General features: G+C 43.7%; 1 protein-coding gene across 11 annotated transcripts in view; it reads left to right on the plus strand.

Moving 5' to 3' along the window:
* Positions 1 to 22,861, plus strand: part of CNTRL (centriolin) — an 85,644-nt gene that overhangs the window by 40,193 nt on the left and 22,590 nt on the right. For 8 of the 11 annotated variants that reach the window (XM_086683875.1, XM_086683882.1, XM_086683879.1 and 5 more), the window contains 13 exons: positions 633 to 853; positions 4,052 to 4,228; positions 6,359 to 6,493; positions 9,789 to 9,934; positions 10,837 to 11,044; positions 11,529 to 11,708; positions 14,572 to 14,751; positions 15,496 to 15,615; positions 15,881 to 16,025; positions 16,764 to 16,912; positions 18,594 to 18,783; positions 19,827 to 20,140; positions 21,623 to 21,828. In XM_086683875.1, coding sequence (XP_086540001.1) covers positions 633 to 853; positions 4,052 to 4,228; positions 6,359 to 6,493; positions 9,789 to 9,934; positions 10,837 to 11,044; positions 11,529 to 11,708; positions 14,572 to 14,751; positions 15,496 to 15,615; positions 15,881 to 16,025; positions 16,764 to 16,912; positions 18,594 to 18,783; positions 19,827 to 20,140; positions 21,623 to 21,828 — 2,371 coding nt within the window. The remainder of the gene's footprint in view (positions 1 to 632; positions 854 to 4,051; positions 4,229 to 6,358; positions 6,494 to 9,788; positions 9,935 to 10,836; positions 11,045 to 11,528; positions 11,709 to 14,571; positions 14,752 to 15,495; positions 15,616 to 15,880; positions 16,026 to 16,763; positions 16,913 to 18,593; positions 18,784 to 19,826; positions 20,141 to 21,622; positions 21,829 to 22,861) is intronic. The other 3 variants (XM_086683877.1, XM_086683880.1, XM_086683881.1) reach the window with 2 other exon arrangements.

Here is a 22,861-nt window from a genome sequence, read left to right on the forward strand (position 1 = left end):
TAATATAGGTTGTAGTAGTGTAAAACGATCCCAATCCCCGTTTTGCCATTATCAGCTGTGTGGCCCGGGACAAGTTATTTCTGTCTCAGTCATTAGTTGTTGGCAAGATTAAACGAGGTAGTGTTCGTAAAGTGCCTGGCACATGGTAAGCACCCAGTATATGATTTGGTTGGTGGTTTGTTTTTTTTTTTTTACAAGTCTTCAAGTTACATGTTTATGCTGCCGGTCTTGGATTAGTCTTCTATGTTGAGTGGTTTTGTTTTGTGTATCTAGCGGCAAGAACTCACAGTGTTGCTGCACATTTTTCATTATTTTATTTGGAAATTTATTTAGAAAAGTTTACTTTCATTATTTTATTTTAAACTTTTTATAGCCTGAATTGAGCGTTTTATAAGCAATACCCACTGAATATACTGTTTTTATTGTGTAGCTACTTAGTAGTCCTGTACTGTAGACCAGAGAGGGGAAAAACTATCATTATATCTTGAAAAAGAAAAAATGAGATAGTACACCATTTACAATTTCATTCTTAGCCAGTAACAAATAACTAAGGAGACTAAATGCTGTAGTTCTATATCTTGAAAGCATTTTCTTGTATACATTGTCACCTTCCCTTTTTCCATTTTGCTTAGGACAAATAGCAGCAAATGAAGCCCTGAAGAAGGATTTAGAGAGTGTCATCAGTGGGTTACAAGAATACCTGGAGACTATCAAAGGCCAGGCAACCCAGGCCCAGAATGAGTGCAAAAAGCTACAGGATGAGAAAGAGACATTGCTCCAGAGATTGAGTGAGGTCGAGCAGGAAAGGGACCAACTGGAAATAGTTGCCATAGATGCAGAAAATATGAGGAAGGTATGATTTGTTTCTTTTTACCTGTTTCCTGAGCCTCAGAAGTAGGTGACGTCCAAATTAAGATAGCTAAGGAAGTTAGCAGCTGTGCAATCTGAAGTGACAAAAAGTTGCAGTGGCTATTTAGTGGGGTGCCCCCCTCCAGGTGTGACACACTTGGAATCATTATTTTTCCTTTACTAAGAAAAGGAAGGTTATTTTAGCTGAATTTCTATCCCTGAAATGTGTTATCCCATAACTCTAAACACTGCGAAATTGTAGCTGTTACATTAGCTGTATTAAGTGGTTGTTATTTGTACAGCAAAATTAAGCACAACATAATTTTCTTGTTCATAATTTTAACTATTTTAAAAATTTTTTTTTCAACGTTTTTTTTTATTTATTTTTGGGACAGAGAGAGACAGAGCATGAACGGGGGAGGGGCAGAGAGAGAGGGAGACACAGAATCGGAAACAGGCTCCAGGCTCCGAGCCATCAGCCCAGGGCCTGACGCGGGGCTCGAACTCCCGGACCGCGAGATCGTGACCTGGCTGAAGTCGGACGCTTAACCGACTGCGCCACCCAGGCGCCCCCATAATTTTAACTATTTACCAAACAAGAGGCCGTGTTGTAAACTCTACCCTTCTATACCTGGCTTGTTGCCATTCATTTGGAGATTTCACTTGATCTGTTTTAGTTGTTTGACAAACTTTATCTTGCATGAGAACCCATATTCCCAAATTTCATCCCTCGTAGGGTTTGTGCTGGAAGTTTGAGGTCATATATGCAGCATTATGAAATTTATCAGGCAGATAAAAATGTTAAAAATTGTTTTTAACACCATGCACTCACAACTCAGCTTACGAAATGAAACTATGGATATATTCGAAACCCTGTGTGTACCTCCTTACAGAGGTAACAGAATCTTGATACATTTATTTCCCTGCATCTCTCTTTTATTATATATAAAGTCATCCATAAGCAATATGTAGCATTGTTTTGCACAATTTTACGATTTATGTAAAAGATATCATACTGTACATATTCTTTGGTCACTTTTGTCTTCCTTCCTATTTATGTTTTGGGAAATTATACACGTTGATACATATAGCTCTGCTTTGCTTATTTTTGTGAGGGTATATAGCATTCCGTTGTAGGTAGCTACCACAAAGTTATTGCCTATCCGTTCTCCTCTTGGAGGACATTTAGGTGGTTTCTGGTCTTTTGCTATTACAGTGTTGAGCGTAACATCCTTGCACACAATCTTGAGCATGGGGACTATGTTCACATTGGAACTGTGAGTCAGAGGGTATGTGCCTGCTCAACTTCATTACATGTCAAATTACCATCCATAGTGATTCGATCAGTTTCCACTCCAACCAGCAATGCGAGGGCCACCACTATACCACATCCTTGCTAACACCTTAGTGTTGTCCAACTTTTATTTTTTAAAAAGCTTTTATTTTGAAATAATTTTAAATTCACAAGAGAGTTGCAAGAATAATCCACATAACTCACTGTACCCCGCATTCAGAGTCCTCAATGAATATTTTGCTACATCTGCTTTCTCTTCTTCTCATATATAATTTTTACATACTTTTATATGAATCTTTTTCTAACCATCTGAGAATTAGTTGTAGACCTCATCCTCCTTAGCTTCTAAATATTTCATCGTGTATTTCCTAGGAACAGGGACATTTTCTAACATAGAATATCTAAGAGAATAATTATCACATTCAGGAAATTTAACATTTTGTCAGTTTTATTGTTTGCCAGCCTGCTGAATTTGAAATGGTATCTTTTTATTATGAAAATTTTACATTTATAAGGAAAGTTGAGAGAATAGTTCAGCGAATATCTATATGCTCTCCCAGACTCAAAAAATACTTTGCTGTATTTGGTTTTTTTCCCCTGAGTTATTTGAAAGTTGGCAAACATCATGACATTGTCCCTTAAGTACATATCTCTTAAAAATCAGGACACTTTCTTACATCACTACGATACCATTATTATACCTGGAAAAATTAACAATAATTCCCTAATATCATCTAATATCTGAACCACGTTCAGATTTTGCCAGTTGTACCGAGAATGCCTTTTACAGCTGTGTGTGTAAATGTATGTGTAGAGACGAGGCCAGTGGTCCCATAGGGTGTCCCACATTCTGAATTTGTCTGCTGTTTTCTCGTGGTTTGTTCAGCTTGTTCCCCTATGCTCTAAATAAACTAGTATCTTGTTTTAACTGCATTTTCCCTTGAATACTGGAGAGACTGGGCACCTTCCATTTGTTAATTTGCTATTCAGCTTTCCTCTTCAGTGAATTCCCTATTCATGTTTTGTGTCCATTTTTTCTCCTGGATTGTCTGTCTTTTTCTTAATGATTTGTAGGAATTCTCTAAATATTCTGGACCTTTGTTGGTTATATATGGAGTTTGCATTTTGAACAAGCAACTCATATAATTCAGACCTCCCCGAGAAACTCTTCTGTGGAAGTTCTTATCACAAGAGCCTCCTCTTTAATCCAGAATCGTTTGATCCAATTCTTCGAGATCCCAAATAAATAGGTGAAAGCTGTAATGTTTAATCATAAAAAACAGACGGGCTAAAATGAATCAGAACTGTGGTACGCCAATCAGTATGTATTTCTTTTGTCAGTACTCACTCGAGTTACTCTGTCATCCTTAATATTAGCGCTAGTCCCATTTTGAACATGCTGTGGTTTAATAGAAGAGGGTGCGGGCTTTGGAGTCAGAGATCTGGGTTCATATCCTGTCTTTTTAACTGCGCAGCCCTGTGCAGTTTACTTACATTTTCGTTCTGTCCTCTTCTGTGAAATGAGGATAATGCCGTGCCTTACACGGTTACCGTGAAGGTTCAACAGAATACACGTGAAAGCATTTATTCCAGTGTCTGATGGAGAATAGGCCTAACGTTTTATACCCCTCTCTTCTTACATATTCAGGCACATTTAAAGTATCACACAGATGGTTACTTTGGAAAACATGTCGGTAGCTTACTGATTTTTCTGATTACATTTAGTCAGGACTTTGGTTTCCAGCCTGGATAAGCACAGCCTGTGGCTTCATTGTATTGTTAATGAGGGCTTTCTGTGCCAGGCCAGCATTGGCTGGCCATTTGGTTCACAGGGCTCAGGTTACTTATGATGGCTTGCGGATGCTTAGGCAGAACAGCGGGTTCCATAAACATACCGAATCCTTACAGGAGCTCGCAGAACTGGAGAGTGCCCTCCAGGAGCAGCATGAGGTGAATGTATCCCTGCAGCAGACCCAGGGAGATCTCAGTGCCTATGAGGCTGAGCTAGAGGCTCAGCTGAAAATACGGGATGCGGAAGCCAGCCAGCTCAAGGAGGAGTTGGAAAAACTTAGAAGGTTCAGCCAGGTAAGCAGCAGCATAAAGCCATCTAAAATCCAAGCCCTGTGGTCTTAGCATACCAGCCTTTCTTTAATTAAATGCAAGATTAAAGACTTTGTAATATACTGTATATGGAATGATGGGAAGAGTATACATTTTTGGAGTCAGATACTTTGAGTTCAGATACTACCTCTGTGAACCCCTGTGTGAGCATGCAGATCACGTCATAGCTCTTGAGCCTCTGAAAAATGCCTCCTTGTCTGTAAAAGGGGTTATAGTGAGGATAAGGGAAATACTGGGCACCAGAGCACCTTGTTCTATGTTATTTTGCTACTTTCTATTTGGGTTGGACGAAGTATCTACTAGTTTATATTGTACTTGCCAATTAGAGAAATAATTATTCACCCAAGAACCGCTTACTGATTGGCCTTTGAGGGCCAGGTGCTGTAGATGCTGCAGTGACCAGCACAGACACAGTCACTGTCCCTGTGGAGCTGACAGTGCGGTAGGTGACACGGGTGTGGGAGAAAGAAAGGGATAGCAGGGGAGGGGTGGTCAGGGAAGTCTGCCCTAGAGAAACTCACTGAAAGGGTGAGTTGGATTTTGCTGGGCAGAGGCAGCGGGGGTGCAAAGGGAAGGGGTAAAGGACGAATGTTCTAGGCAGAGGCAAGGAGAGGGAGCACAGTGCATTTGAAGTGCTGAAAGTATGGCTCTTGGATGCCAGGAGCAAGAAGAAGAGTAGGCAGGAATGTGAGAGATCAAGGCAGAGAGGCAGACAGGGGCCAGTTACAGTGTATTCTTACTCAGATTAAAAATGTCATTTTCTTCAGCTGTTAGTCACATAGGCTACATCTTTCGCCAGGAAGCCCATCGCGACCTTCCTCTTGTGCCTGCTGGAAATCTGGGTTCAGGATCCTGCTTTGGTTTTCCTATAGCCTGTGCTCAGTTAAAACATTTTATCATGTGTCTGATAATCATCTGTTCAGACTGTCTGTCTCTCTTGCTAGACCCAGAGCACAGTGAATACCCAGATTGTATATGCTTGTTTCTCTTTTCTCAGTGCCTGGTCACGAAGGGGGTCAGTATGCACTTATTGGATGAAAATGACATAAGATAGTTTAAATCCCAGGAATGTATGTAAAATAGCATTCGTGTGATTAGAAAAGGAAAAAAAAAAAGTCATGCTTATTATAGTAATTATGTTAATTTGTATCCCTTTACTTATCAGATATCAAAACCACTTGACAATTGTCAGGATTATATTTCTCAAGAGTACCAAGGTTTACAAAACTACAGTTGATAAGATCAGAGTGCAAAAATAGGAAGCTGGGGGAAAACAATTAAAATGCCAGAATAAATACAGATTTCTAAATAATGGTAAATAAAATGGCATCTCATTTCAAATAAAAAATAAATTCTCTTAAGTTTTCAAGCCAGCCTTTACTAGTTGAAGATCTATTCTCCGTTGTATTTCCATTGTCCTTTTCTTCCCCCTCGTGAGTCTTGACAGAAGTGTTATAGCAGCCTAGCCTTTTCACAGATTTACTGGGTATTGAAAGAGACTCTCCCCTTCTTGAAATCAGCACTGCCAGAATTGGTCTTCAAGCCATATGTTGAGGGTACGGAGCATAGCAGTCTCTCCCTGACCCACAGATCTCTAATTGGTGTACTTTAGCTCTATGAAGTCACTTGAGATGCTTGTTAAATGCAGATTCCTGGGCCCTGTCCTCGAGCTTCTGGCCCATTGAGTCTGAGAGGTAGTCTGGGCATCTGCATTTTCCACAAGCACACCAAGTGATTTTTGATGAGGACCACAGTTTGAGAAATACTGGTCTGAGGAAAAGAGGAGCAGTCTCTGTTGAATCACTCACAGAACTCTCAAAGGTAGGTCCGTGGGCCCAGCGCTGAGATTCTAATTTGGTATATCTGGGCTGAGCCCCTTGTGATGTCTACTCTTAAGTGTTAATAGTTGAAGGAGACATGTGAAAAAGATGAACTTGGGCTTTGAAATCTGAACGTACGGACATAAAATGGAGTTACTATGAAACCATAGCTAGCAAGGAATTGTGCGTGTATGTAAATTTATTTATGGCTTTTTAGATTGAAAAAGCTGTTGCTGTTTTATGTTTTCATATCGTTTGCTTCCCACGGCAATAGTTAGAACAGTCGGCCCTTCAAGCAGAACTTGAGAAGGAAAAGCAAGCCCTCAGGAATGCCCTCAGAAAAGCCCAGCTCTCCGAAGGAAAGGACCAAGAAAACAACGAGCTCCGCACACAACTTAAACAGCTGCAGGTAGAGACGCGTTCGTCCAGGGTGCATTCTCACGTAGGACACCCTAAGGTGTTGCTGCCTGTAGTCAGACCCTTAACAGCCTGTGCCAACATGTCGTAGGCTACTTGAATTATTAGAAGAGAAGAATTCTGGGTGGGACGGTACCAGAGCCTCTGTCCTCTTGTGAGCCCATCGTTGTAAAATTATGAATATGCGCATCTTTTGTGTTGTGGTGGTGATGTGAAGAGACGGAGGCAGTGTCAGGAGTAAAGAGCCAGTGCTGTGGAAACTCACGGGTGACAGCCATACCTTGCGTTTCTCTGAGAAGCAGATTTGTCACCAGACGGAGCTAAAAGGATCAGATGGGTGCATTCTTCTTCCCCTGAAATATCTTTGTGATTATCCAGGAATTTAGCTAGAGTGGGCTGCAGAACTTCTTAACTGTAAACAGTGTTCACAGTCGCCTTCTCAGAAAGGGTTCTACTAAAAATGCAGTCATTTTACATCTGTGGGGGTTTGCCTTGGCGGAATGTCTTTACTGCTACTGTCACAATAATCTGCCCAACAAACTGCCAGAGAAGCAGGTGGACAGGATTTTCCAGACAATTAAACTCTCTGAGAGAGCACAGATGTCTGAGTGAACAAGTACCTGGATCAACACTCAGGTCTCCAAATCTGTGAGGCCAAGGGCCACTTGGCTGACTGACAGGGCAGGTGTCATACTTCACCAGAAATAAAGGCGCAGAGTTGCCAAGGTCTTAAGGAAAGCTTCCAGGCAGGGGGGGTTTGTGACAAATAAGCCTGAACAGCTCACCCACATTCTCTCCCTTCTTTCAAGGCCTTGGATATTTTTTCCTTAAAGTTTAGGGAAATGTAACCTAGAATTTAATTTTTACCTCTCTCAGTTTAATTTCTGAAACAAGTATCAGAAAAGACCTGCACGTTTTCCATTCTCGTTTGAGTTGTGTGTGTGTTGGCTGCTCAATAGATTATTTTTTTATATTTACCATGGAAATTTTTGAATCACAAAAATTGAATAGTCTTATGTCCTTTTGTTTACCCTGCTGAAACAGTTAGCGGCATTCTGCCATTCTTGTTTTAGTTAGTCCCCTTTTATATTTTTTGGCTGGAACACTTCAAAAGAAAATCTCATACATCTTTATTTCACCCACATACTTCAGCATACGTCGCTTCAAGGGACTAAAATGTGTTCTTCGGGGGCCTTCTCCTCCAAGGTAGAAACCGAAGTCAGCTTTCCAGAACACTAGCCCATGCTGTGAGACTACCTTAGTTAAAACTAGGTCCTTGGCCTACTAACCTCCTGATAACAGAGTTCAAGTTAAGCTCACTCTGCATTTGTCTTTGTCAGACAATCATTTAGTTGCAGTGAACCAGAACCTACTAACACTAGCTCAAGAAAGGAGACAGAGCTGCTCTATCAGTCAGTCTTTCAGGAACTACATGGCTCTCTCATTCTCCTCTGTCTCTGTGGGTATTGTATTTGGCCCAGCATTGACTCCAGCCCTAAGCTGACATACCTTTACAAGGTCAGCTTTTACAGACTTGACGATGTACTGGATCTTGGTTCAAATTTTGGAGAGAGTGAGAACTTGTTTCCTGGCTAGTCTGTGGATTGTTTGGCCTTTGGTTTGATCACCTGTGCCCAGGATTAGACAGTAGTAGAAATACGGGCACCTCAGGGCAATGTTCAGGACAGTTTACAGATAACAGACTCCAGATGGGACAGGCAGTTAACATGTTCATTGCAATCCTGAATTCTCCATTTTAGTTAAGAGTGTTTCACTGAGTTTGAAGTAAATCACTTCAGGGCAATACAATCAATGTCTTAGGATGTAGAACAATTTTTCTTTACAATTTAGGGTGATTTTTAACCGTTTTCTTTTACTTTCTTTCACTCAGTTTGTCACCAGACTGAGCTAACAGGGTCAGATTGGTGCATTCTTCTTCCCCTGAAATATCTTTGTAATTATCCAGGAATTTAACGAGAGTGGGTTGCACTCTAATGCAACCCCTTTCAAGGGGCATTGTATGAATTTAATTCTTGGATCCACATATGTTTGTTTGTTAATAGTGAAAATATGCTGGCATGTAACAGATACTCCCACAGAGAATTATATAAGCTATTAGAGAAGCTTTAGTATTAGAGGTTTCAGTTTTTAGTTGCTTGGCAGAGAATTATGGGAAAGTTGTTGGTTTTGTTTTTTGTTTTTTGTTTTTTTTGGTTTTGTTTTTTAACTTCGAATTGTGGACATTTCAAACACATACAAAAGTAGAATACTAAAATGACTCCTCATATACATATTACCCATCTTCAACAGTTAGCAACCCGTGGCCAGTGTTACTCCATCCATAATGCCTGCCATACCCCAACCCTCCCACTTGTTCGCACACTGAATTATTTTGAAGTCAATCTGAACATCTTACTTTATCTGTAAATACTATACAGAGCCTTAAAAAAGAAAAAAAACCATAAACAGATACCTCTTTATATCTTAAAATTTTAAGCATTCCCTAACATCAAATTTTAAGATTATCTGTTTTTACAAGTGTTTGTTGGAACCAGGATCCAAATAAAGTGCACACATTGCATTTGGTTGACTTGGTTCTTAAGTCTCTTGTAGTCTATAGATGTCCTCCTCCTTTCCCCCTTTATGTTTTAAAGAAAACCAGGGGCACCTGGGTGGCTTAGTCGGTTAAGCGTCCAACTTTGGCTCAGGTCATGATCTCACAGTCCGTGGCTTCAAGCCCTGTGTCGGGCCCTGTGCTGACAACTCAGAGCCTGGAGCCTGCTTCAGATTCTGTGTCTCCCTCTCTCTCTGCTGCTCATACTCTCAATCTCTCTCTCTCTCTCTCTCTCTCTCTCTCTCTCTCTCTCTCTCAAAGATAGATAAAGATTTAAAAAAATTTAAAAATAAATAAAGAAAACCAGGTCTTTGTCCCTTGGAGTTTCGCATCCTAGATTTTGCTGGTAGCATCTTTTATGGTATTGATTAACATGTTCTTAAACAGAGGCTTATTTAGATTCATCTTAGTTACTTCTCAGCAAGAACATAGGTACTTGCTTTTGTATCACATCAGGAAACATCCTAATGCCTGGTTCTGTCTTTTGTGACTTTAGGTTGATCAGTAGATTCAGATACTGTCAGCCCAAGTAGAAAGGGTTTTTAAAAAAAATTGGTAAAGGGGGTGGAATAAAACTATCATATGACAAGTAATACAGGCTGTGTATGCGGATGTGCATGTATTTTAATTTCTTTTGGTAACATTTACCACCCCATTATACCACCATCCATAGGATGACAATGACCTGTTAAAACAGCAACTTAAAGATTTCCAGAATCACCTTAACCATGTGGTTGATGGTTTGATTCGTCCAGAAGACGTGGCAGCTCGCGTGGATGAGCTAAGGAAAAAACTGAAGTCAGGAGCCGGGGAAATGAGGTAATGGAAAATTGGGATGGGACCTCCTGGTGTTAAGATTGCCAAGTTATGAATGTGAGGTTCATATGGACTCACCTTCCTAAGTTACGCTAATGGCTGATTTCTTTTGTAAGGTTTCCCAAGTCATATTTCCATGATTGAGACACAAGATTGCTTCATTCAAATTGCCTGTCACTGATTTTTTTACATTTTAAATCTTTCATACTTTTAGGTATTCTTTAATTTAAATTAAATCATTTTAATTAATTTATTAATTTAATTACTTTAATTAATTTAATTTAATTAAAACAGAAGTTTTAAGAGTAACTCTTGAAAGTTCATTGCATGTGGTCAGGAAGTAGAGCCACATTATGCATTTTATTTTATTTTATTTTATTTTTTTTCCAACGTTTATTTATTTTTGGGACAGAGAGAGACAGAGCATGAACGGGGGAGGAGCAGAGAGAGAGGGAGACACAGAATCGGAAACAGGCTCCAGGCTCTGAGCCATCAGCCCAGAGCCTGACGCGGGGCTCGAACTCACGGACCGCGAGATCGTGACCTGGCTGAAGTCGGACGCTTAACCGACTGCGCCACCCAGGCGCCCCCACGTTATGCATTTTAAATAGAAAATCAATTTCAGAAGAAAGCCAAGGTGCATTTAAATATATGAAGGGGGCATTTATTCTTTGAGCAAGCATTGTTAGCCTGCTAGGAGCCTGTGTTTTCGGAGTGACGGCAGTCATTGGCTAAAACATTGATTCGCACTTAGGAGATGCTCAGTTGCTCTGTGTGCTGATTCCCGGTCACTGTTCCACGCAGCTCCTTTTAGTCCCGCACTGATGTTACCAACACAGTTTGCACCCAGTGTCTGGCATGAGAAAGAAGAGGTCACATACCGTCTTTTTTCCCCCCCTTACCAGAATCCATACTCCTTCAGATGTCTTAGGGAAAAGTCTTGCTGATTTGCAGAAACAGTTCAGTGAAATCCTTGCACGCTCCCAGTGGGAAAGACAGGAAGCACAAGTGAGAGAGAGAAAACTCCAGGAAGAAATGGCTCTGCAACAAGAGAAACTGGTGAACGGACAAGAGGAGTTCAGGCATGCCTGCGAGAGAGCCCTGGAAGCGAGAGTAAGAAAGGGGCCTGAGGCAGCTGGAGGGAAGCGTTTGGCCAATACTCCTGTTTTTCAACAAATTACAGTGCTTCCTTCCTCGCGTAAATACAGTATAATTACTGTTGTTTTCACTCTTAACCAGTCAGACTGCGTGCGACTAAAATTCAGCCCTGAATATGGTTACTGATATCAGTCAGGCTTCTTTGTGGCTGTGTTTTCCTTGTTCTGGAAGCAAGTGAGAAATGTTTCTGAACCTGTGGGTAAACAATACCATATTGCTAGGGTGCAGTATGATGCCAGAATCTGATTTTTCTGGATGTAATTATTTTAATGATGAGGCAAACATTAAAATGGATCCTAGAGAACATTCAAGATAAAACCGCCCCCTGTAACTCATTAGTACAAAATGTCATTACGCTCTTTAGTAAAATGAAATGTAGTTCTCTAAGAAGTTTATATTCTGCTTAAAAAATCATCTTCAAAACTTGATTTTCTCACAGATTAGTTTCGATAAGAGGCAGCACGAAGCGAGAATCCAACAGTTGGAGAATGAAATTCACTATTTGCAAGAAAATCTAAAAAGTATGGAGGAAATCCAAGGCCTTACAGATCTCCAACTTCAGGAAGCTGATGAAGAGAAGGAGAGAATTCTGGCCCAACTCCAGGAGTTAGAGAAAAAGGTGGGGAAGACTAAGGGAGTGTGCCATCTGTGTCCCTGTGGCTGGACCCTGCCCCCGGGGAGCAGGCCCACGGTCGCCTCCGGCAGCATTGCTGGCTCAGGGGAACTGGACCCAGGGGAACCCGGGATGCATTGTGGTTGAATCAAGGGCCCGAGACACGGAGGAGCCATGGTAGATGAAAACGAGAGAGCTGGCGTGCGAGGAGTGACTTTAGACTCTTGAGTGCCGTTGGCAGGAGTTTGCCTCCTCAGAAATCCTGTGCACAGTTGGACACATCCACGGGAAATTACTTTTTAACTCCTCATCTTCTAATCCTGCGGCCTCTCTTTGAGCTTCTCCATCCCCCCTCAGCCATCTCCTCCCGTGGTCACATCGTCGACCTTGTCCAGTTGAGAAATCGTGCCCACCCCCTCTGCGGTCCCGAACCACAGCACCCCTCTCTGTCTCTCTCACTGCGCCCCCACACTGACGATTTCTCAGCCTCCCTCACAGTTCCAGGGCATCAGCCCCACCTTTTCTGTCTGTTAGGCTTTCCTGGCCGTATACCTTGTCGTCCAATTTAAATTCCATGGTCCACCACTATAGCCGTTTTTGCAAAAGTCCTCAGATCCCTTGTCCTTTTCCGTCTCACTTACCTGACAAAACTGTAGCCAAAAGCTTTCTTTAGGCGGGTGCCCATGCTAAGCATTCCTGCAGAAAAACAGCAGCCACCAGGCATAGTGGTATCAGTGTCATCTCTTGGTCATCAGCCTCAAATGGGCAGCGTTCCCCTTCTCTCTGGGAAGTTCACTGTCCTACGCCTCACCGTTTCATACCTTGTCACTCCCCACACCTCCCTTCTCCCTTCTCGCAGCTTCAATGACGTGCTTCGTACTTCACTGAGAACCCTTCAGTTCCCAAGTCCTGTTCAGTCCACCCCCAAAATACATCTGGAATATAGGTCCTTTTTTTCTTCTCGGATGCCACCACCCCATCCAGCCATTACTTCTCGTCTGGACAGCTGGTGTGGCCATCTGACAGTTCTCCCACTCCCACTGATGACCCTGCTCCACAGAGCAGCCAACATGCTCTTTAAAAACATAAATTAAGGGGCGCCTGGGTGGCGCAGTCGGTTAAGCGTCCGACTTCAGCCGGGTCACGATCTCGCGCTCCGTGAGTTCGAGCCCCGCGTCAGGCTCTGGGCTGATGGCTCAGAACCTGGAGCCTGTTTCCGATTCTGTGTCTCCCTCTCTCTCTGCCCCTCCCCCGTTCATGCTCTGTCTCTCTCTGTCCCAAAAATAATAAACGTTAAAAAAAAATTAAAAAAAAAAAACATAAATTAAGGGGCACCTGGGTGTCTCAGTCAGTTGAGACAGTGTGGAGCCTGTTTGGGAGTCTCTCTCTTTCTGCCCCTAACCCCCTCCCCCAAATAAATAAATAAACTTTAAAACACTAACATGAATTGGCTCTTGTCAGCCCCCCTCATTTCCGCTTTCTTCAGCAACTTCTGTTGTTGTTATAAAAAAAAGACCCAAATTCTTAAGCCTATAAGGCCCAGCATGATTTGCCTCTCCTTAGCTCCCTCTTATTATCACCATGCTCCTTCTTTCAGTTCCTCAAAAATACTAAGTTCTCCTGACCTTCCCGCATGCCATTCCCTCTCCTGGACCACATTCTTCCACCCTCCTCTCTGACTGCTCCCTCCCTACCAATCTAGGTCTCTCCCACAGTCTCTCAAATAGTACTTCGTTCTGTCCCTTGATAGCACTGACCACCATTTTGGGTTATATGTTTTTCTGAGTATTTGTTTAATATCCATCTCTCATAAGCTCTTTGAGGCAAGTCTGTTTTATTTATCGCTGTATGCCCAGTGCCTGACCCAGTGATCCCAAGGGACTGGTCTATCACTTGGTGATGGTGCCAGGAAATGTTTTTCCAATGAATGAGTGAATCTATGATCACTGAGGTCCCTTTATAATGTTTTTTTTTTATGTTTATTTTTTAATTTTAATGTTTTTATTTATTTTTGAAGGAGAGAGAGAGAGACAGAGCATGAGCGGGGAGGAGCAGAGAGAGGGGGAGACACAGAATTCGAAGCAGGCTCCAGGCTCCCAGCTGTCAGCACAGAGCCCAATGCGGGGCTCGAACTCAAACTATGAGATCATGACCTGACCCGAAGTCAGATGCTCAACCAACTGAGCCACCTGGGAGCCCCTTTAATGTTTACTTTTGAGAGAGAGAGAGAGAGAAAGAGAGAGAGAGAGACCGTGAGTAGGTGAAGGGCAGAGAGAGAGGGAGACACAGAATCTGAAGCAGGCTCCAGGCTCTGAGCTGTCTGCACAGTGTCCGACGCAAGGCTCAAACCCATGAACCGTGAGATCATGACCTGACTCAAAATTGGGCACTCAGCAGACTGAGCCACCCAGGTGACCCTATGATCACTGAGGTTCTTGACTGATAAGACTGATTTCCTTCTAAGTTTACCATACAGTTTTGAGTTGGTTTTATTTATTCATTCACTCAGTGAATATGGAACACCTACTTTGTACCGTGTATTATTTTTTTTAAGTTTGTTTACTTTCGAGAGATCATAAGCCAGGGAGAGGCAGAGAGAGGGAGAGAGAGAACCCCAAGCAGGCTCCATGCCACCAGTGCGGAACCCAATGCCAGGCTCGATCCTACGAACTGTGAGATCAGACCTGAGCCAAAATCAAGAGTCAGACGCTCAACCGACTGAGCCACCCAGGCACCCCTGTACCATGTATTATTATTCTAGGCACAGACCATGCAGCAGTGAATGGAGTCCCTGCCCTCATGGAGATTATGTCTTAATTCATCGTTACCAAATGACTCATCTGTTTGTTTAATGTTTCTTTCACTTCAGAAGAAACTTGAAGATGCCAAATCTCAGGAGCAGCTTCTCGGCTTAGACAGAGAATTAAAGAAACTAAAGAAAGCCGTGGCCGCCTCTGATAAGCTGGCCACAGCTGAGCTCACCATTGCCAAAGACCAGCTCAGGTCCCTTCATGGAACTGTTATGAAAATTAACCAAGAGCGAGCAGAGGTGAGTCCACACGTGCAGAACAAGTTTCCACGGTGCTGCTGCTGTCCCCAAACCATAGCGGCTTGTGTCACTGCTCTTATAGGCTTTGGCTGATTTATAAACCACCGTAAAGTTGTCTGTTCCCCTTCAGACTGAAGATTGTATTTCTCCAGTCACAGCCCTGCCATGGGTCCCTCTACTGAGCCCTGACGAGAGCCATCAAATGAAACATACCATCCCCACCTCAAGGTGTAGAGCTCCACTTAGGGAGGTAGCTGCCCATACACACCTGAACTAAGGTTTTAAAGGCTTGCCACAGAATCTTTTTGAACCCCAGACTTTTCATCTTGTGCAGTCAGATAATATGTGACCTACAGGACTGTTTTGCCTCCTGACTGAGAGGGTATCTGTTAACGGTTTTAAAGAGTACAAATGCTCATGAGATTAGGACAGTAGATCATAGAGAAAATGTTATGATGAGAGTCCAGAGAGACCTCAGTCGTGGAAGGCTGTAGAACAGTGAAGAAAAAGCTAGCCCTTGCTCTTTCAGATGCATTCCCCTGCTCACGTGGCCCCCATAGAGGGGCGGAGCAGGCTGCCAAGTGATGGGAATAGCACAGGATGAGGTGGGACCAGGCGCCACGCACACATAGGGTGGCCAGGCAGGCAGTCGGACGAAAACAGAGGAGTCCGTCTGAGGGGCAGAAAGAAATGAAGACGACAACACGTGATGGCAGTGCTGCCTTTCTCATACCTCTGTCCCAGCAGGAGTTGCAGGAGACAGAGAAGTTCAGCAGACAGGCAGCGCAGGCGGCCAAGGATCTGACCCGAGCAGAAGCTGAGATTGAACTCCTGCAGAACCTTCTCAGAGATAAAGAGGAGCAGGTCAGTGCTGGTACCCTGACACCTTCCCCTTATTGGTCCTATATCAGCTCCCGAGAGACAATATTATTGGAAATATAGTCAGTAGTTCATCAGCACTTTGTCCTCTACCACGTGTCAGGCAGAGTGCAATTTAAATACAAGGAGTAATGCGTTTTCCTCATTAGTAAAGTGTAGGTAAAAGTTCTGGATTTACTAAATCAAATTGCAGGGTGCATCTGGGAAAGAATATTCGTTGGCAATTTTGTGTATGTGATTTTTTAAATAGTTTCGACTTGAGATGGAGAAAGTAGATGTAGGCCCTGGAGTAGCAAACTCACACGTGCTGGAGATGGAGAAACTGAATGAGACGATGGAGAGGCAAAGGACAGAGATCGCAAGGCTGCGGAATTTACTAGACCTCACCGGGGCTGGTAAAGTATTGGGCTTTGATTTTTTTTCGTTGTTTTGGGTTTTTTTTGTTAAAAACATTTATTTTTGAAAGAGAGAGTGTGAGCAGGGGAGGGGAAGGGTGAGGGGGACAGGATCCCAAGCAGGCTCTGCACTAACAGCAGAGATCCCGATGTGGGGCTCGAGCTCATGAACTGAACTGTGAGATCGTGACCTGAGCCAAAGTCGGACACTTAGCCGACTGAGCCACCCAAGGGCCCCTAGGCTTTGACTTTGGTTTTATAGTTCTAATGTCAGTTTATAGTGGTTTTATAGTTCTAATGTCAGATCATCTTTAAAAAAAAATCATCTTGTTTGTTTTTCACCTTAGCAATTTATTTAGCTCTGATAGATCAATTCCATGCTTGATTTCCAGAGCTGTGATAATTAGCTTAATGAATAAAAGCAAAGAATTTAAACATTTTATGTAAGTGAGGTATTAAGAAACTTGATTACAATGAGACAAGAAATTTTGAATTTTCAAAAGAAATAATGTTTACAAATCTGTTTGTTTTCTTTCTCTGCCTCCCTTTATAAATGAACAACAGAAGGGTACGTCTGTCCTCTTTGAGTGTTAGCAAAAACTTATTACCATGGGAGAGGCTGCAAAGTCAACTTTGAGGAGCCAAAATCATTGGCTGTCATGGAATCACTTGTGTAGGTTGAGAGGAGGGAGGTACATGATTTCATGCCCAACTTCACAGAATGGCTTTCCTTTGCAGGTAACAAAGGAAGCTTTGAAAATGTTTTGGAAGAAATTGCTGAACTTCGACGTGAAGTTTCTCATCAGAATGATTACATCAGCAGCATGGCAGATCCTTTCAGAAGACGAGGCTACTGGTACTTTATGCCACCACCATCATCATCAAAAGTAGGAAGTCTGTGATGCTGGGAATGTGTACTGAATTTTCTTGAAGGAAGTGTGACCATGTTCTCTTCCCCTAGTTTGTGAGCAGATGTCAAGAACAGTATGTCTAGACCAAGCCATGCATTGAGGTTCTTAAGTGTGTTTGATATGTGAGATGAAAATAGGACCTTCTTAAGGAATATTGCCATTGCCCATTGATGCTCCGGTGGTATGTTGTGGGTCCCTGATAGCAGATCCTGCAAGGGGATAAGGTGACTTGAGCCCAGAGAGCCTGTTGGAAATGGGTATAGAATGATGCAGAGGCTGATAGAGAACTGAGCACCTGGGTTTTATTTGATTTTAACCAGCATTTCATTCTGTATTTGCTGAAATCTAGGTCAGGTACTAGATGGGGCGGTCACCATGAGGAATGGTCAAGCCCTTGCTCTCAAAGGCTCATGCACTGGTGGGGAGACAGGGACACCAGGGCAGTTACAAACAGGGGCATGCATGTGACAACAGACTTGACCTGCGTGCTCTATTACAGAGAAGTGTTAGGGATTCCTCTCATTGGGGAAGTTCAGGAAGGAAGGCTTCACACAAAGCCATGAAGTCAGCACTTAGCTGTCAAGGGATGGGCTTTTAGGAGGGAAGAGACGTGTGGAAGGGGAGAGTTGGCTTAGCTATGGTGAGTGGTCTTGTGGGGCTGGAGGATTGGCTGGCAATGGTGAAAGGTGAGTCTGGAAAAGTAGTTTGGGCTCATGTTTTTCGCATAGGGGCTCAAAATGTCTCGCACTGACTTGTGGAGGCCTCAGGGATTTAGGATATGTATAATATAATCAGAGCTGTATTTTAAGGACAATAACTGGGCTGAGTGTGGAGGCCTGATTTGCGGTGGATAACTCGGGGAGGAGGGAGCAGGGTGCTGTTTGAACTCATTCCGTGAGGGACAGAAGCCGGCGCTAGAGCAGTAGAGCTGGAGGAGAAGAGGTGTCAGTGAGAGGGTGTTCAGGAAACAAACTGGTCAGGGCATGGGTCTTGAAAGTGGGACGTGAGGAGAGAACGGTAAGCAGCCTGCATCCAGAGCAGAGGGACTGGGTGACATCCTGCTACGATCAGCTGACAGGCAACCGTCAAGGAGAAGTAAGTGGCTATGACAAGTTAGGATCCAGCGCTGTGTAGAGTCAACCAGAGTCTACATCTAAACCTGCTTGACAACCAGGGCTGGAGGTGGAAGCTGTGTAGATATTCGACATTGTAACATTGTAAGGCCAAGCTGGGCAAGGGTTCGAAAGGTAGACCTATTTATGACTGGGAAGGAGGGAGAGTTAGGAGAGTAGAGCTTTTCAACCATGCCAGGCTCCCAGGATAGATCTCCCAAATGGCCTTGGAGACTGATCTCCCAAATGGCCTTGAAAATTCACTTGTTTCCTTTGCCTTCATCCGTGGGCCATCAAGGACAAGGCAAAAGAGGAGAAACCACCAGGAAAGAGGAGTACTGGAGAAGAGAGGCTGACACTCAGGCAGTTTACCTGACTGTGTAATCATGTCCCACTTCTCTCTGTGAAAAATGAGAATTGTGATCTGTGGAAAGAAACCAGTTCATTCTCAACTTTGCCACATCTCAACTTTGTTCTAGACTTTGGCATTTCTCCAACTCAGCCTTTTCATTTCTAATAGTGGGCTTTGCTGTCATTTATTTCAGGTTTCCAGCTATAGTTCCCAGGCCACCAAAGACTCTGGTGTAGGCCTAAAGTACACAGCCTCAACTCCTGTTAGAAAACCATGTCGCGGATGGCAGGATGGAAAGGAGGAGAGTGGGCCTCCACCTGTCTCAGGATACTGGGTTTATTCTCCCATCAGGAGTGGGTTACATAAATCGTTTTCAAATAGAGGTAAGTTAAATCACATAAGGGAAGTTGCATTTCTTTTATTGGTTTCCTGAAATCCATAAGACTGAGTCCAGGCTCCTTAGCTTGGTCTGCAAGGCCTTCTGCTGTGATCTTGGCCAGTGACCTCCCGTCTCACCTCCCATCACTGTTCTGCACATCAGTCCTACCCAGTTGCCTAAGATAGTCACAGCGTGCCATGTTCCTCCAGCCTCCATGCTTTAAACCCTCTCTTTAGGATGTCCTTCTCCTTCCTCTTCCAAACCTACTGCTGCTCGACTTTCAGCAAGACTCAGGCCCTCAAACACCACTCCTTTAGGGAGACTTCCTCCATCTTGCCTTACCCAGGCACACTGAGCGGCTTTTTCACCTGTGCTCCTGGAGCATGGCAGGTGCGTACATCCTTGTATCATGACATTGATTAGCTTGACTAAAATGAAATGTTCTAGGTCCATCTTCAAAAGCTCCAGGAGGAAGAGTCAATCAGACCTGGGGTAAATCCTCGCTCTTTGACCAAGCAGCTGTGTGATCCTAGGCAAATTATCTAGCTGCTCTTAGACTGTGAAGCCATAAAATGGGAATGTCCCCTTCTGAGAATTTCTTTATTCAAGAGCTACTTATTGAGTGCCTGCTGTGTGCTAGGTTGTCTGTCATCCGTGATAGACAAACATAGACCTGCTTATAGGGGAGGCGAGTAAGGAAGCCAGCACCTTGGAGAGTGCCGTGCATCATGGCACCCGTAGACACTGCGAGCCTTGGTGTCTCAGCACACATCTCCACTTCTCTGTCTTTATCCAGCCTGAGGCAGACACCCAAATGGTTGCCGAATAAATGAATGAATAAAGACAGAAAAAAGCAACTCAACACATAGGCATAAGAAGCACTCAAGTATCAGCCTCTGAAAATAATACGAATCCCTATTTTGACCTTTTCACAGAATTTTACTCCCAGTTCTTGGGGATCTTGTCCTAAATGCTCCTGTTCTCTACTAAACTTGTTTACCCAATAAGCCATGTGGGTAAAATACTCTTCTGTTTATTTCTGTCAAGATGCAGACAGTGGAGGAGATAGTCAGGAAGAGAGTGAGCTGGATGACCACGAGGAACGCCCATTTGTGCCTCCTTCTGGATACATGATGTACACTGTGTTTCCCGATGGTTCTCCTGTTCCCCAGGGCATGGCCCTGTACGCACCACCTCCTCCCCTGCCCAACAACAGCCAGCCTCTCAGCCCTGGCACTGTTGTTTATGGCCCACCTCCTGCTGGAGCCCCCATCGTGTATGGGCCTCCGCCCCCCAACTTCTCTGTCCCCCTCATCCCTGTGGGGGTGCTGCATTGCAACGTCCCGGAACACCATAACTTGGTAAGTGGAGAGACATGAGACCCCCGTCTACCCCGCTACCATGGGAGACTGAATAAGGTTGTGTATGTGATGATTTGACCTACTTATGAAGGGATTATGTCCCAAAGTATATTTGTAAAGTTGATGTTTAGAATGGAGCAAGCATTCTCTTACTAAAATATCCTTTTGGATGGGAGTTACGGCACCAGGCCAGACCACAAGATTGGTTTAACCACTTTGTAACAAAAATACTTTCAGTCCAGAAATTAACCATTTTTGGAGAGCTTATTGTATATTTTTCTATTGACAAGTATGATACTAATGTGTTCACGTAGTGGGGCTTGTACTTGTACACGCATGTGTATGTGTGTGTGCACGCATACACATGGATGTGCTTTGTGTATTCACACATAGGAGCAGTATATAGCAAGGTTGTGATGGGGATTATCTCTGGGTGGTAAGATTCATGATTCTTTTTTTCTTTTCATAATTCTTATTGTGCACACATTTCATATTCTCTTTTTCCCACTTAACATTACAAACATTTCCCTGTGGTTTTACAGATGTTTTTAAGTAGTATTTTAATGATTGCATAACATTTCTCTATTTGTAGGCAGTGTAGTTGACTCAACTGTGTAAATTTTTAGTGTATTTCATATTCTTTTCTAAGGCTACATTTCAAGAAATGATTACTTCCTAATCACCAGCTTATTTTGTAAACTTATGGTTCTAAAGAATTAAAATGCATGACAAACTCCTCCTTCAAACTCAAGATGCCTAGAGCTCTTTCTGTTTTCCTTTTCCTCCCAGCAGGTTAAGAGGAAGACAAGGACTAGGACCCCTGAGTGCTGGGCAGTAGGTCAGACTAGTTGCAGAGGGCCTGTGTGTGCTCACGTGGTTGGAACGATAGTCCCTCCCATTGCCCTGCAGTATCTCAGCGCATGTGTGTTTACGGCAGCGCCGTCAGCTCAGCCTGTCATCACCTCTCGGGCTGGTTCCTTTACCCACCAGCCGTCCCCAGCTGTTCTGTAGTTTCTCACATGCCCTCTTATACCTCCGTGCATTAGCAAGTGTTATTTCTTCAGGTTAGGTCTTCCCCATTTCACTTATTCTTCAAAACCCAGGCAAAACCCTCTCCCTCTGGGCAGCCTTCCAGGAAACTCCCCTCCCTATGCCTAGAGAGAGACCCCTGTGTCCTTCTCTTCTGCTACTTGCTGAACTCTGGAGGCAGAGATTATCCATAAGGGGTGCTTGGTGAATGTGTATCAACCATAGTTGGACTGATGGAAAAATTAAAAGCTCTGTTAGTTCATCAGTTTCATCTGTGGCATGTGAAAAAATTGGCCTGACTTGATTTTTCGTTTTCATACTGAAGTCTAGAAGCTACCATCATTTTCACGTCATAGGTAGCACTTTAAGCACAGTCGATTGCAGCTTTTGGCAGGAAAGAAGAGAAACATCAAGTGATGTTTCTCAGTATTGCATTTTTTTTTCCTTGTTCAGGAGAATGAAGTTTCTAGATTAGAAGACATCATGCAGCATTTAAAATCAGAGAAACAGGAGCAGTGCACGAGAGCATCCAAGCGGCAGTCGGTGAAAGAATTGGAAGAGCTGCATCGTAATATTGATGGTCTCTTGCAAGAGAAGAAAGACTTAGAGCATGAAGTAGAAGAATTACATGATACCATCCAGAAACATAAACAGCGAAAGTAACTATGATTATTAGCTATTTCACTTTTATAGTTCTGATAAACATGACATTGGCTTATTAAGGTAACCTGAATCGGTGTTGTCCAGTTGAACTTTCTGTGACCTTGGCAATGCTGTTGATCCATGCCATCCGAAACGGTAATCACCGGCCACGTGTGCCGATTGAGCACTTGAAGTGTGGCTAATGGAACTGAGGAATAGAGTTTAATTTAAAGTTGTAGCCACAGGTGACTCCCAAGTTGCACAGGGCAAGTCCAAGTTCTCTTGGCCCGTAATCCAAATGAGCTCTTCTTGTGGCCCCTCTTGGAGAATGGCATAACCCTCCGCCCTCCCCAGTTACTCTGGCTAAAAACAAGCCGGGTGTGTGCAGCTCTGCTTTCCTCGCTTTCCCAACCCTCCAGTTGGTCTCCGGGTCCTACAACTGTACACAAAGAGCTGTCAAACTGGTCCCCTTCTTTCATCTCCACCGCCCTGGCCTTTCATCATCTCCGCCCAGGTCGTCGTAATAGCTTCTACTTTGGCCTCCCGTGTCTAGGCTCTGTCTCCATTCTACCCTGAACGTGGCTACAGATCCGAGCTAGCCACTCTCCCATGTGACTCAGTCCCGTTAGAATGCACACCACCCTCTGGATCTGAACCTGCCTGCCTGTCTTATCCTTCTCTCCTACACGCAGTGTTTGTTCAGGCCCTACCTGCTTTTCTGTGGTTTCCCCCAACACCACATTCTCCCCTGCCTCTCCACCTTTGCACATACTATCCTAGCCTAAAATTGTTTCCCTGCCCCCTGCCTAACTCCACCCTGTCTATCCAGATAAAGGTCAGAGATCCCCTTTTACACAAAGCCTTCCTCATCTCTGGCTCCCACAGTTCGGGTTGGGAACCTTGGGTATAGTACTGTTCACACCGTGTTGTAAGGAGCCCAGGAAGGTGGTGGCTGGGCCTCTTTGTGCCCCAGCATCTGGCATAGGGTCCGTTTATGAAGGCAGTATCTGCTGAGAGGGCCAGATGGGTGCAGTGGTTCAGGAGTTATGA

The sequence above is a fragment of the Puma concolor genome, chromosome D4 (assembly GCF_028749965.1).
Source record: "Puma concolor isolate L17-30 chromosome D4, mPumCon1.1.hap2, whole genome shotgun sequence".
NCBI classification, from domain to species: Eukaryota; Metazoa; Chordata; class Mammalia; order Carnivora; family Felidae; genus Puma; species Puma concolor.